Source organism: Equus asinus, chromosome 2 (genome assembly GCF_041296235.1).
Source record: "Equus asinus isolate D_3611 breed Donkey chromosome 2, EquAss-T2T_v2, whole genome shotgun sequence".
Classification (NCBI taxonomy): domain Eukaryota; kingdom Metazoa; phylum Chordata; class Mammalia; order Perissodactyla; family Equidae; genus Equus; species Equus asinus.
This window is the reverse complement of record NC_091791.1, coordinates 19,495,034-19,509,506: the sequence shown is the minus strand read 5'-3', so window position 1 is coordinate 19,509,506 and position 14,473 is coordinate 19,495,034. Positions and strand designations below refer to the sequence as shown.

At 39.6% G+C, this 14,473-nt stretch overlaps 1 protein-coding gene across 9 annotated transcripts in view; it reads right to left on the bottom strand.

Moving 5' to 3' along the window:
* Positions 1 to 14,473, bottom strand: part of GPAM (glycerol-3-phosphate acyltransferase, mitochondrial) — a 58,029-nt gene that overhangs the window by 19,306 nt on the left and 24,250 nt on the right. Inside the window, exons 1-8 of one of the 9 annotated variants that reach the window (XM_014851162.3) lie at positions 12,602 to 12,800; positions 10,820 to 10,950; positions 9,519 to 9,641; positions 7,341 to 7,414; positions 4,973 to 5,086; positions 3,124 to 3,270; positions 2,419 to 2,515; positions 1,670 to 1,806 (exon numbers count right to left, since the gene is read on the bottom strand). In XM_014851162.3, the coding sequence (XP_014706648.3) occupies positions 1,670 to 1,806; positions 2,419 to 2,515; positions 3,124 to 3,270; positions 4,973 to 5,086; positions 7,341 to 7,414; positions 9,519 to 9,641; positions 10,820 to 10,921 (794 nt within the window). In that variant the 5' untranslated portion in view covers positions 10,922 to 10,950; positions 12,602 to 12,800. Of the gene's footprint in view, positions 1 to 1,669; positions 1,807 to 2,418; positions 2,516 to 3,123; positions 3,271 to 4,972; positions 5,087 to 7,340; positions 7,415 to 9,518; positions 9,642 to 10,677; positions 10,951 to 11,855; positions 12,116 to 12,272; positions 12,801 to 14,473 lie in introns of those variants that run through there. The other 8 variants (XM_044750814.2, XM_044750808.2, XM_070483253.1 and 5 more) reach the window with 8 other exon arrangements.

Below are 14,473 nucleotides of genomic sequence, written 5' to 3'. Positions count from 1 at the left end.
GGAAGATTTACCCTAACATCTTGCCAATCTCCCTCCTTTTTTTCTTCCTTCTCCCTCACCCCCACAAAGCCCCAGTACATAGTTATGCATAGTTTTAAGTTCTTCTGGTTCTTCTATGTAAGCTGCCACCACAGCATGGCTACTGACAGACAAGTTGTGTGATTCCACACCTGGAACTGAACCCAGGCTGCCGAAGCAGAGCCCACTCTGATGACTTTCTAATTCAGCTTCCCAGGTTCCACAATATTGGGAAGAGGTGCGCAGGAGAGTAAACAGAAGATATTCTAGTCCCTGGAAAAGCACGTCTGCCCTGTAGGGTCATATCACACTGTATCATAGCTAGCTGTTTGTCTACTTTCCCCCAATAGATTATGAGCTATTTGAAGGCAAGGACTATGTTTCTTGTTCACTCTTGTCTAAAGCACAGCTGGGTAAGTATCAAGTGACTGCATGAATGAATGGCTTCTCTTCAGCTGTTCACATGAGTCAGGTTAGCCACAGAACTCTGCGTCAAGGAATTAGGGAGGTGCTCCTTGGACTGTGAGGCTGACTGCCACCCTGTGAGGCCCTACCTGCACAACCTGCCCACCCACTTCCTTCCCAGTCATTCTCCAAATTCACCCTCCTCTTACTCTCTGCTGCTCACAGAGCTGACCTCAGAGATGCTTTGTGCTTTCAAGTTTAAAACTTCAATTTCCCCAAACCAACTAAACCTACTCCTCATCAATTCCCCAACTGGTGATCAGCCCCACTATCCACCCAGTTCCCGGGTGGTAAACACCTGGAAGTCTTCCTCCCTCCTCTCCCCTACTCTGTTGAGCCCCACATCTGGACTAGGAACTGGTCTTGTAAATTCAACTTACTAAATATTTTTCAAATCGATGCCCTCCTCTCCAAGAACACTACTACACTTTTAATTTAAGCTTTCATTATCTTCTGCCTGAACTATCACAACAGAGGCAGAATTGTTCCAACTCCCTCAACCAGAATGACTATTCAAAAGGCAAATCTGAACATGCCATTTCTCAAATACAAAATACACTCTAAACTCTTGGCTTAGAAATTGTTTGATCTAGCCCTCACCACCTGTGCAGTCCCCACCTGCAGCCTCTGCCCCTTCCCAATGCACCCTACGTCCTAACCCTGCTGACCCATCTGCAGTTCCCAACCAGACTGTGCTGCTGAACCTCTCTGCCTTTTCACGTTCTATTTCCTCTGAATGGCATGCACTGCGCTCTGCTAAAAAGCAACGAGATACACCTTTGACATTATATTATAATTATTACATGTTCCTAACTCTACTAAACTATGAGGCCAAAGTAAAAGGTACAATTCTTTCTTTCTTTACACCATCACCACCACCCCAGCTCCCCACTGCCAAGACTGATACAGCAATTTACTATCTTGTTTTTCTAATTGCCTATCTACTTGATAAATACTGCCCATAAAGGTTATTCACAGTTCACAGTTCAATGGTAATAGTCTTTTAATGTTTTTTTGTACTTTCCATATTTTCCACAATAAGCATGCATTACTTCTATAATAAAAGTAAAAAAGCTAATGTCATCTTTACAATAACATGTATAATATGTATCAAAAGGCACAATGAAAAACACAAAAGTCAAAATATAATCTTTTTCTTAACTTAAATTTCAAAAGTTGATCTTACCTGAAGATAGGGAGGTTGAGATTATTGCCTGAAGCAATGTATGGTGCTTTGATGTTATAGCAGAAGAGAATGAAAGTGAGCAGTAGATAGTCAATATGTGATCTATGAACTGGTAGAAATATAAGTGGCAAATTCATCTAGTAAAGGGAAAAACGCCAAATTTAAAATTCAAATGTAAAGCTCAGTCACACTTCCCAACTTCACATTTGGTTAGTCACTCAAACACAGGCTAATCAGTGACTCATTCTTTTAAAACATTTTCCAGTAATATGAACTTCTTTCAATTTAACAGCTAAAAACAACAACAAAGAATCAGAGAAAGAGAAGAGGCAATCACGAGTTCAAGCTGACTCTATATATCTTCTGAGAGGCAGCCTGATCACGTAAGAGCATAGGTTTTGGAGTCAAGCTTGGTTTGGTTTGAAATCCTGGGCAAGTCACTTATTAGCCATGACTTGGGACAATTTCTTAATCTCTCTGTGCCTTTATTTCCTCATTTATAAAACAGAGATTGTTCTACCTGATTTTCAGAGTAGTTGCAAGGTAACTTACAAAAGGGGGTCCTCCAGATTGCTGGGAGGTCCTCCCTTACCCCACTGCTCCTCCCCAAATACACAGCTCCTGTAGCTACCTCACATGGGGGAAATCTTCCAAATGGGTTGGAAAGCACAACAGTATACAAGAGAACATTTCCAAAATCACTCTACAAACATGGAGAAAACAAAACGACAGATTCACATAATTCTTGCCTCAGCTGCAGCTTTAACCATCTCAAGTTGACCCTTGTGAATTTGAATATTCCAGAAGAAGCTGTTGAACAGTTTTAGCAGCACCCATCCAGTCAGTCTGAAAGTAAAAAAATTCTAATGTGTATACATATATTTATATAAATATAGTTGACTTTTGTCTATTTAAATTTCAGAACCTACCAGCTAAGAGCAACTGTAAATGGCTTCACATATGTGCATGTGTTTGTATGGGTTTATCTGAATTGTGGAATTAAAGAGCTGACTTTACATATATACTATTTATGGAAGTATTTGCTTATTATGTACTAAAGTCTTACGTTTCACTCTAATTGCACACTTTATATTTCAGAAGTAAATCACCAAACAAAGATTTAGGTGAGCAGAGGGATCCCTCTGTTGCACACAAACCACTCCCTTTAAGACATGAGTCTGTGCACCCTGCTCGTGACTAGTCTAGAGAGTAGACGTCAGCAGGGAAACAATGGCTGCCATCAGTTAGCAGAGATGAGGGCAGCTTAAAGCCCACCACATTGCCACTGCCCATGCAAGCGGAGTAAGAATATAAAGAGGAGTTGGGTTTAACATCCAAATACATAAAGAATCTTTTGGACCAAGAGCATTTGCTGAGGAAAGTACAATGGTTCAGTCCTGTGTGCTCAGAACAGGATGGCTCTCCCTGAAACCTTTTGCCTTGCCTTTTAATACCTGATCATTGTCGGGGAGACAGTGGCAACCATTTCTTGAAGGATCTTTTTGGCTTTCTTCTTCACTTTACTGATGGCTTTTGATTGCTGCTGTGCAGAACCATCAGGGTTTAATTCAGCAGCCACTTCTGCAATTGCCTCTTGTACTCTGATTTGAAAATGGAAAGAGACAATGTAACAGGTTCTATGCTACAATCTGTATTCAGTATTTTCTAAACCTAGCTATAAATGACCAAACAAAATGCACCTTCTCTTCAATATGTGATAATATGAGAGAATAAGTTCAAGTTAGAAGTGCTTTCTTTGGCTGTCTATTAAATATTAAGAATATTATATTCCTAAATCAACAAATCCCTGAGGAATCTGGAAGGTAGAGTTAAGAATTTAATTCAAATTCACTGGGTAACAACGTGAATTTGAATGTTCCAGTTATGCCGTGAGGGATACAAAGTTGCACTCTAGCAGAAGGAAGAAAAGGGCATAAAAGTCAGAGGTATCCAAAAAGCCACTGCCAAAGTAATGTGTGATTTTTCTTTTGAAGATCTAATTTATTATTCATTTATATTGTCTCTCTCTTAGTGGAACTCTGTAGAAGTCTCCAGGAAAGATCAAAGATAAACATTTACAAGTGTTTTCCAAATCAAACCAGTAACTTACGAAAGGCATAGCTCAATATTAGAGTGGCACAGAGCAATAAGCAGTGAGGTAAAAGGGAAGATTTGATCCAGTTTTGTAAATTTTCCATGTGACATAGGAAGAATACACAAGCTTAAACTGCCTCAAATCACTTTTAACATCCTAGTTACAAGTCAAAATAGCTGGATGGAATGAAACATACTTGAAGGTTTTTACCTAGAAAATAGAAAATGTAATAATCTAAGGGAGTTTCAAACAATTGTGCTTTCTCTCATTGCTGCCACTGATTTTAGACTAGTGTACAGCACAACTACGTGTAGCCCATAATTCATTAATAACAAAAGGTCAATTCCACAGGACACTGATGGACTCTGAATAGCATTTATTTCAATCTGGCCAGGAAGGTTTTCACAAGTAATTGACATGGTTATTACATCTTCTTTATCAACCATTCACTGGTTCATTCAACAAATATTTCTTGAGTACCTACTATGTGACACCCTGTTCAGGTCTTAACAATCATCCCAGAGGGACTGCATTTCTAAGCATCTTTCAGTCCACCTGGTCTCCGGCCCCCCAAATCCAGATGGATGTCTAACATGGGCCACACCAATGAGGTGGAACAGAGACCAACATTCACCCAAATTCCAATGCCTAAACTTCAGAATGATCCACTTCATATTTCCCCACTCCACCCGAGTTCCAACCAGTCTCTCCCATTCGTGAGCAAGCTCTTCTAAGAGCAAGGACAGTATCTTATTCACTCAAAATTTCTACTGATGACTTTCTAGTACAAGAATTTGTGCCTAGATACTCATTAATTGTTTGACAGAAATATCAAACTTGCTTCTCTTTTGGCTATAAAATAGGAAATGTGATGTCCCAAACATCCATACTACAGAAAACTTCACAGAGAACTCTGGAAATATGTGCATCTCTGAACTCCAACTTGCCTTTCATGTATTAGAAACCCATTCAATTGTTAATGCATGAAACAAGACTGCTATTCCCACTTGGCAATGCTCACCAAAATCATCTGTTTTCCTGCTGTTCCCTGGTTTCCTTTGGAAGCTAACATTTAACGTTTAGAAATGCAAATACCTCGAGACAGATTCCCAGAGAAACTAAAGGTTAATAAAGGAAATTTCTTCCCACTCCCACTCCTAGCAGCCACCCTTGCCTCTCCCCTTTACAGCAGAACCCCCTCCCCTTACCTACTGCTGTTTAGTACATTTTCAGTCACATTGGTGGCAAACATGCCTCTATGGACATCTCGCTCTTGAACAAACAGCACGTAAGAAAGACGTCTTGCCAGCCATCCTCGGTGCCTGCAACGTGAAAATGACTTAGCAGAGAAGTACTCTGGGAACACCTAAAACAGGTTGCTTAAATTATACAGTGGTTTCCCTCCTGTAAAAATGAAGTGAAGCTTCATTTCATCTACTCCTGAGATTTGGAGTTCTCTTATAGCAAATTCTCCTAGTAGTTCAGGATGCTATGCAGACAATTTCACTCCTAATTTCTTTCATCTACTCTCACCTAAAATTTAACCTTGGAATATGCATACTAATGCTTGAATAATGTTACTTTGCCAAATAATAACCTAAATATAAAAACAAAAGAAATAAAACCAACTTAACGTTATTAATACCACAAAAAAGTAAATATGTTGAATGCTATATATACAAGCTATATAGCTTTTAACTATAGCTATGAGCTACAAAAAGATAATTTGGAAGTCTTTTCCTACCATGAAGGGCTAATTTTCTTTATTATAGTAATTCTTCTAAGGTAATCACTGACTCTCAAATTGACAAGGCTGATCAGTTGACAGAAGTAACAATAACTAGAGTATCACTTGAATATGTGTACCATGGGCTCACGAAACCAGAAATTTTTTTTTTTTTGTACACATTCAACATCTCTAAGGAATAGACATATTCCCATCAGTGTCAGTGACTATGTGTTGTTTGGATGGGGGGGTTGGGGACAGGACCTCAGAAGAAGAATGCTACAAAACTTCAACATGCACTGATTTGCAATGATTACATAACGCCTCATTATTGTTTCCTCCATAACATTCATATGGACAGAAGATTTCAAATATAAATTCACTAATTCCAAAAAGCCCTCAATTGAGGAAAAGTAATGTGAGGGAGAACTATTTATGAATCACTTGTTCCTTCATCTCTCCTTCCTGACATCTACCTCCTTTCCTTTGTCTGTCTCAATTCTCTGCAAACTTGGCCCAATACGTTTAATTCTAAATTCTTCCTTGAGTGAACATTTTCAGAATTATTATTAGAATGCACAAAGCCCAAGTTTTCCAAGAAATCCTTTTGCAATTGACTGAAAGCTGTATGTGTGTGGGCATGCAGGTGCAAAAATGTTTAGGCTTTGCTTCCTGTAACACATGGAAGATCTAAACAGCCAACTCAACTGCACAGTGTATTATACTGACTAGTTTCATATCACCTAGTCAATAGAGCATATGCTTTTTTTTCCTAACTGCCTCCAATTGAAAGCAACAAATGAACCTTTTGACTTTATACAAAAAAATGTCTACTCACATAAAGAAAAAGAGACTCTATGAGATCCCTTTTCTTAGGATCTTAATCATGTCAACCAAGGGGGGTAAAAAAAAAAAATCAGTGGACCAGAATTTCTCTTCCTTCCTTTGAGAGAGAGAGAAGGGAAGCATGGAAATGGGAAAAAATATGTTCTTTGACTTTAGTTCTATTAAAAAAAAACTTTAATATATACACAAGCATTATCATGCTTGTTTATGATCTCATCATCAAAATATAAGCAGTAACATCAACAAGGCTTCAAAAGTAAGTATTTGACTTCTTGGGTCAATTTTTCCTAGAATTTCACATATTTATCATCACCTGAGCCTACCGCTTTCCTATTCCAGGCATTTACTCTTAGAATTACAAGGACTGTTCGCATTTTCGGCTGCCGTTACTCTCTCGCCTCACAGACATTCACACGACCTTCCCAGCCTCCTTCTCATTCCCTAGCCTAGATTCACATAAAACAAAGCCTCTTTTCTCTCACTCTGGGGCCTAATAGCCCATCCCATATGCCTGGAATTTGGAAGTAAGAATTCTAAGAAAACTCTTACGCTAATAATAAATCAAAGAACATTTGCTCAATAGAGGAAAATATTTTCTAAAACTCTATAGATTAGGTAGATTTCAACAGGCTATACTTTTTTTAAAATATAAAATAACCATAATAGATCAGAAGACATTCAAATCTATACCTCTTCTCAGACAGATCTTTATCACACTTTGGCACACTTCAGATGCAAAGTCAATATATGAATAAGTTAGAGAAAGCTCTAAGTGATACCTACACTCTCATGAAAATATCTATTATATAATTATCCTGGTAGAAATAGTAGCAGGTCTCTCAGGTGGCTACACTGGTTCCAATTTTTAGAGAAAGCCTCTTGTGTCAGAAGCTCATATTCTATTAACTCAAAAACATAAAGAGATTCATTTTAAAGTATGTTAATTGATTATTATGGAGTTTTTCTTTTGAGGTATATTAGAAATATAAGAAATTTCTTTTTACCTTGTGTGAGTTTCATTGATATAAATAACATTCCGCAAACCCAAAGACGGGATACTGGAGTTGAAAAATTTATCCTACATAAAACAAAATAAACGTAGACATAGATATACACTGGATTGCTGGTGAAGAGCTCACATTACTAGTTCTTGATGACTTTTATACTTCAAGCATAAAGTTATGCATTGCTTCAAAAATCTAAGTGATGAAGACAAATTACGTTTTATTGAAAAATACTTTTTAGCCTTCAAAGATGGTCACAAACTCAAAATTAGTCCTTAACACCTTGCAATGCCTCTCTCTTCTGCCTTACTCCCCACCTCCAACCCAAACAAGTTGAAGATACAGAAAGCTTAAGTCATTGACAAGAATACTGGAGACTTCAGTGTTCCAAAAATACAAAAAAAAATCATGCTAAGTACTGCGTAGTTACTGTTAGATTACTAAATCCCCCAGTAATCCTGTCACATAAGACTTACTATCCCCATTTCACAGAAAGGAAAATTGAGGCTGACAGAGGTTTCACACTCAACCCTACATTTTGCTCCAAAGAGTATGGTCTTTCTATTCTAAAACGACTGTCCCACTTAATGAGAAAAAGTATGGCTAAAGGTCACCCTCTTTACAGGAAACCTTAAAAGACAATCCAGAAATAGCTCTGCTAAAAAGGGAAAGTCTACAGCTTTATCAATGTGGGCAAAAAGGTAAACTTTCCACAAATAAATTTGGAGATGGCATAACATACCTTCAACAAAAGATATAAAATATTTAACAGAAATCTCTTTAGAGAAAAGGAAAAGAGGATTTCAGAGTAAGAGTGGCAAATATCAAAAACTTACTATAAAAATATCATCAAAAATTATTTTAAATAATCATGCCATGGAAGAATTTTAAGATCAAATCCAGCTCTATCAGGTACTTAAGCAAAAAACATTTATCTGTTATATTACTCACCTATCCCCACTCCAAACCATCACCACCAAATAATTTCCTATACTCTCTCCTGACTTAAGAACACATTAGAGTTAAGGTAATGTTTTGCTCTTCTAAACATTCAAAATTAGAATTAGATGAGATGTCAGCTCCAAAAGGAAAAGCCACATGATCTTCTATTTAAATCTTTATTTCTACTGGCCTGTTAATCTGAACTGGCCTTACTCCTAGACTAGAAATTCCGATGATCCTTCAATTCTACCAAATTCTTCCAACAAGGTGCTTGTGATTCAAAAGGAACAATATTTACCTCAAGACATTCTTGAGCAGCCCTGAGTATTTAACATAAACTGCTTGTGTCCTACTCAAATCTCTCTGAAGTTAGTAAATTCCTTTATACCAGACTCAGAATTCTACTTCTCGCCAAATCAACTCTGAGTAGAAAATTCACGCAGTGCAGTTAGCTATGCACACAGGTTAAAAGCAATCTCTATAAATGACAGGCACTTAAATGGCAGAATTTCTATGTCCTAATAACTGGCACAGCCCAGAGAGAGCTTAACATGCGAATGTACGTTTTAATAGGTAACCCTATTGCCTTAGAACACAGCCTCATTAGATTCCACGTTCCTGTGCTAACTTATCCCCCTGGCAGACCACCATCAGAAGCACACCTCTCATCCAACCCACTCTTCCCAAATACTACACTGTAACGTGGAAGATTTTGCGTGGCTTGTGTTTTTTCACCAAAACACAAACAACAAACCCATATACACTCTTTCTTAGGCCTTCATCCAAACCTTTTAGTGACCACTCTTCACTATCGGAGTCAACAGACACCCTCCCCCAGCACCCCCTGAAACAGAAACTTAGTAAAAGGAAGCGCAGAGCAAAGCCACAGTGCTGAAGTTCAACATCTAGAAGTTACGTGAAGGTTCCCACCAACTCTTCAGAAGAGTTAACTGAAACTAACATCTACTCTCCTCCTAAAGTCATACTAAAACTACTAAAGAACCAAAACATCACCTAGCATCAACTATTGGACCAATATTTACTGAATAAATGAGTGGAAAGAAAAACTGAGTCAACATCTCTACTTGGAATATTTGGTTTATAAACATGAGTCTCAATTCTAGAAATGAATTAAGTCTACTAAGACAACACAATAAAAAATTCACGCAAAGTTGGAAATCCATGTCACATATTTCACTCTGTTTATTAAAGGTTACCAAACAGAGACATTCTTACCCAGCTCTGGGGAGTACAGGAATAACAACATCTTCCGACAAATGGCCTTTTCCGGCCCATTAGGCTTTCTTTCCATTTTAAGGTTGCAGATCTGAAGAGAGTAGGTCTGAAACCACATTCACTCTAATAAATATTAAGGAAAAAATAGTGTGTGAATGGTAAGAGAATTATACTTGTCCACTTGCTCTGTAAAATTCATACATTTCAGATAGAAGAGAAACTTATGACCATTTTTGTTTTGGTAGTGTGTGTTTCTCACAGCAAATTCTGTTCAAGGTACTCTTTCCATGATCAACACTTGGAACAAAGCTTGGAACATAAGTAAAAGTTTAGCAATAAGAATAGTAACAGCCAGCAGTGACTGCTGCATGGTCAAAGCAGCATTCAAAGGTTTAAAAACTATAAGGTCAAACAGCCTTCTGACAGTTGTGAGAGCAATAAAATCAGACTCCTGGATCCCTATGCTAACAGTTAATCTTACTCCTCCTTAAATCATACAGTCCCACAGGAGTTACAAAGGCCTTACACAGTAAGCAAGTTGTTATAATACAGCTTAAAACACTTTAAAGGAAAGTCAAGGTAAACATACAAAATTCCTTTATCTTAACAAGAGGGTTTGAAGGTTGGAATCTAAATTATAGCCTACTGTCCAATCAGGGTCAAACTCCACTCTTCTGTTCCAAATATTTTTCTCTTAACTTTGAGTTCATCAGTCGCTCAAACCCCACTGATATAACATTCTCAAAAATAAGCAAAAAAATCACCAAAATTCCAACATCATTTTTCATTTAAAGCAGAAAGTGTTCAAGAAATATTTAAAACATGCCATGTTATGCTGAAATAAGGAAAACAATGCAAGAAAATGCATGCCCTTTGGATTGGGATTCATATGAAAATTTATTTCCTATTTATAATTTTTTAAATAAAGTTTCTCTATTACAAATTCATGCTTATTAAATATAATTATGGAAAATAGATAGAAAAATAAATCTCTTTAGAACTACACCAACCAAAACAACTGTTAGTAGGTATTTTTTTCCCATGCAAAAGTGTTTTGCTTTTTAACATAATCACCGTACTCAAATTTCCTACCCAATTTTTTCTTCCCAGTTAACATAATACTGTAAGAATTTTTAAATATTAGATTTCATAAACATACCTTCTAACAGCTGGAGGCAGTTTCTGTAGCTATTAACCTCTATTTGATATTATGTTGCTTCCAGCGTTTCCACCTTCATAAACAACATTGAAATGAACATCTTTAGGTTGAATGCTTTTAACCAGTAGTATCTTAAACTTACCCATTCCTCGCTTGCATGCTTACATCGACCAACACTGTATTCTGATGAATTTGGCAGATAAGAAACATCTATTGTGCCAAGGGTCAGTGCAGATTCATCCATGTCACAAAGCGTAACTCCTAAATCATGTGCTATAAAAAATATATACCGCTCATGTTAATGAGGAATCCAGAGAATAAATACCAGAACTCAGAACTCTGACTTCTGCATTATTTTGCCCCATAACAGGCTGCCAAATGAACTACTAGCAAACTTCCACCATGTTTAGTCAAAGCATGAAAACAGACTGATGTATTTATATGAACTCAGGCCATCCTGATTTAAAAAAAAAAAAAAATCAACATTTTCAGACTTTCTGAACAAAACAGCTGTGAATTTGTAAGAGTAAATAATAGCTCATTTCAGGCACATGACAAAGAATTTCATTTGTGTTAATAATTGAATAGTTCTTGGGAGGATGAAGGCATGTGTTTAATATGTTACATGTATGCACACAAGTAGACAATTTTTAAAAATTACATGCTGGGAATTTTGGGTTATACATATTATGCAATGTAAAATGGGTAAAGGCACTGAATTAAGCTCTTAATTTTCTTGTGATGCCTTAAATATTTGCACTTTTAACACATCTACAAAGCTCTAAAACAAGACCACACTGTCTCGAAATATCTGATTTATGAGTTTTCATCCTTTTAAAGCCTTTTCCTACCCTAAGGGAAAATGTTCACTAACAGTGAACTGCTAAAGAAAATGGATAGACGTTAACCTAAAATATAAAAAATGTCTAATATAATTCCCAAATTATTTTAGCTTTTGGCTATTTCTCAGCTGGCCTTAAATTAGTCCTTTAAAACCTTAAAAGGTCACATCCAGGTTAACAGTATTCTTTGGAGGGCATATTCTGATTTCTTCATAATCCCCACGTGGGTTTGCTATGGCAACTGTTAACCTCAGCATAACTATATACTCCTTAACAATTTAACTCTGTAACAATCTAACATCATAGGCGAGGGGAGAGAATAGTCAAGCAATGCACCTGGCGTGAAATCTCTTCGGTGTTAGAAAACTCAGCTATCAGTTTCAGGTGCAGAATGCGGCTACAACAGAGGGAGCCTGAGAAAATGAACTCCGTGGCTGGCCCCAGTGATGAGGGGGGAAGGAGGGGGAGAAAGAGTCTTGTGCCAATAGGAGGTCCACGCCTGCTCCTCCCTCCCCGCAGAGTCTATCCAAGGTCAAGAAGTAAAAACGAACTCTGGAGGCGCCAGATTATGGGCTGAGGGGAGCCAACTGTGGGTTCTAAAAGAGACAGAAGCGGGAGGGCCAGCTCTGACGCCAAACACACCGGAGTTGAAATCCCCCACTGCTTACCGTGTGTGCGACTTGGGACAAGTTGGTTAACTTCCATGCCTTGGTTTCCCCATTTGGAAAGTGGGCATAGTATGACAGATCTTACCTTCTAGGTTGCTGGGAGGAATACGTTATTATAAAGCGCCTAGCACAGTGTCTGACACACAGTGAGCGCTCAGTCCAATGAAAGGTCATCTGTCATCGCACTGTCCGCAGCACCAGCTGCTCTCAGAGCACCCCTGCTGCCTCCACGCCAAAGCCCATGCCCCCACTTCCCCTTCAGGTGCAGAGGGTACAGAGTCCATAGGGACTTCCCTCCTCGCAGGGGAACCCACGCCGCAGCCCGGTCTCCCGGGGAGAGAACAATCCCGACCTGGACCCCGGCACGAGCGGGGCCCATCTCTCACGGGGAACTGGGGTCAGGCAGACACGGACCTCGCTGGCACCTGGCAGGAGTGGCGCGGGGTCCAGCGGAGAGCGCGGGGGGGCACCCGTGCCAGCTCTGGCCGAGCAGCCTCCCGGAGCCGCTCCCGCCCTCGCGGCTGCTCCGCCGGCTCCAGCGGCCGCCGATGCCGCAGCTGCCGGCACTTCAAGTCTCTGCGGCGCCTGCTGCAACGTCGCGCCCTGATGACGCAACGGGCGAGTGACGCGACAGCTGCAAGCAAGCCAGCCTGGCGCCGGGAAGGGGGCGGCGCCGCGCTCCGGGAGCCTCGTGGCGGTGCACGTTGCACGCCCATCTGAGAGTAGCATAGCGAACGGCTGTGTGTCTGTATGGGCAAGTGTGGTGTGTGAGTGCCTACACGAATGGTTCTTCTGCTCAGGCGCTGAGTCACATGAGTGTGTATGTCTGTGTGTACGTGTACCCGTCTGCATTGTGTGAACTCTGCTCATCTGGACGTTTGTATCTCCACCAGGGTCTTTTGGGAGTGTGCTCTCGGGCTGTCTGGGTTTATGTGTATATGTGTGGTCTGTCTTTTGTGAGGGTTGTAAGACGACAGAACTTATTAGGGATGGGGGAGGCGGGGGCTGGGAATGGCCCTGTTGTGTAATTTCTGTTAACAGTGGCTGAGTGCCTTTTTTTTAAAGGAAGAAAATGAGGAATTAAAAGAGAAACAAATAAGGCTTGAAAGAGTCCGAATCCAAATTTACCTACCTTTAGCCCTTCAAACAAAGTAACACTGGACACACAGAGTTTCTTTCACAATATTTGTTATGCCATTGACAAGGCCAGTGATTATCAAGAGCATTAGCAATTTAAAAGGAAAAAGATGACCTTTTGCATGTACTTAAGCAACTAGGCAGCTGGGAATACAAGGATGATTAAGACATAGCCCCTGTCCTCACACCTCTACCACCAGTCCTTGTCTCTGCGCCCATTAACCATAATTCTCTCTTCAAAACAAATCTTCGTCCATGTCCACCCATCAAAAACCATCCAGAGCTCCCCGCAGTCCAAATGCCTGAGCCTAGCACATAAGGCCTCCACAGGTAGGCCTCTGCTTTTCCCACTATTTATTCTCCAGCAGGAGCCCCTTACTTCAGCCTCTCAGATTGTCCCTAGCCAAGAGATGGGCACTCGTACTCCCAATTCCTCGTGCCATTCTCTCCTAAATTCTATAGTTCCTTCCTGAACTAGGTCTCCAAGCCTTCCCAAATCTCTCCAGCCCTCAATAATCACACCCCCATGTGAAATCTCACAGGTTTACTGTGGTACTGCACCTTGGGTCTTTATCAATTTGCGTCAGTCTTCCACAAGATTATAAACTCGTTGTGGATGTCAGTGACATGCCTCTGTCTCCTAAGCAACACCACTACGCTTTGTTATAGTGAGTACTCAGTACATACTTGTTGAAGCTGAGGAACAAGAAGTGAAACAAGAACTCCTTTCCTTGAACTTTCTACTTCTGTTATAAATCCATCCCAAAATGCAAGCGTGTCCCTCTTTTAAAACAATCCGAAACAGTAGGAGTAGGTATTCATATTTTAAAACCTTGAAGTCAAAGACCCTGTCTTTATTCAAGCCCACACATACCTTAGCTCCAAGACACACCTAAGTACTCAAGGCCTACGATGACTAGAATAAAATGAATTCTAATCCCAAAACATGAAATTTTGTGAACAGATTAATGGTCTGTCACCAAAAAGAATAAAGAAAAAGAAAGAGGAGAGAAAATGAAGTCACAGGGTTTGAAGTCACTGCTGAAGAGAAAGTAATGAGAAATGAAGAGAACATCACAGGAATTAAAGTGTAAGCCAGAGGGAAAATTTAGATGGTCTTAGTAAAGTTCACTTATTGGGCAACTCTTC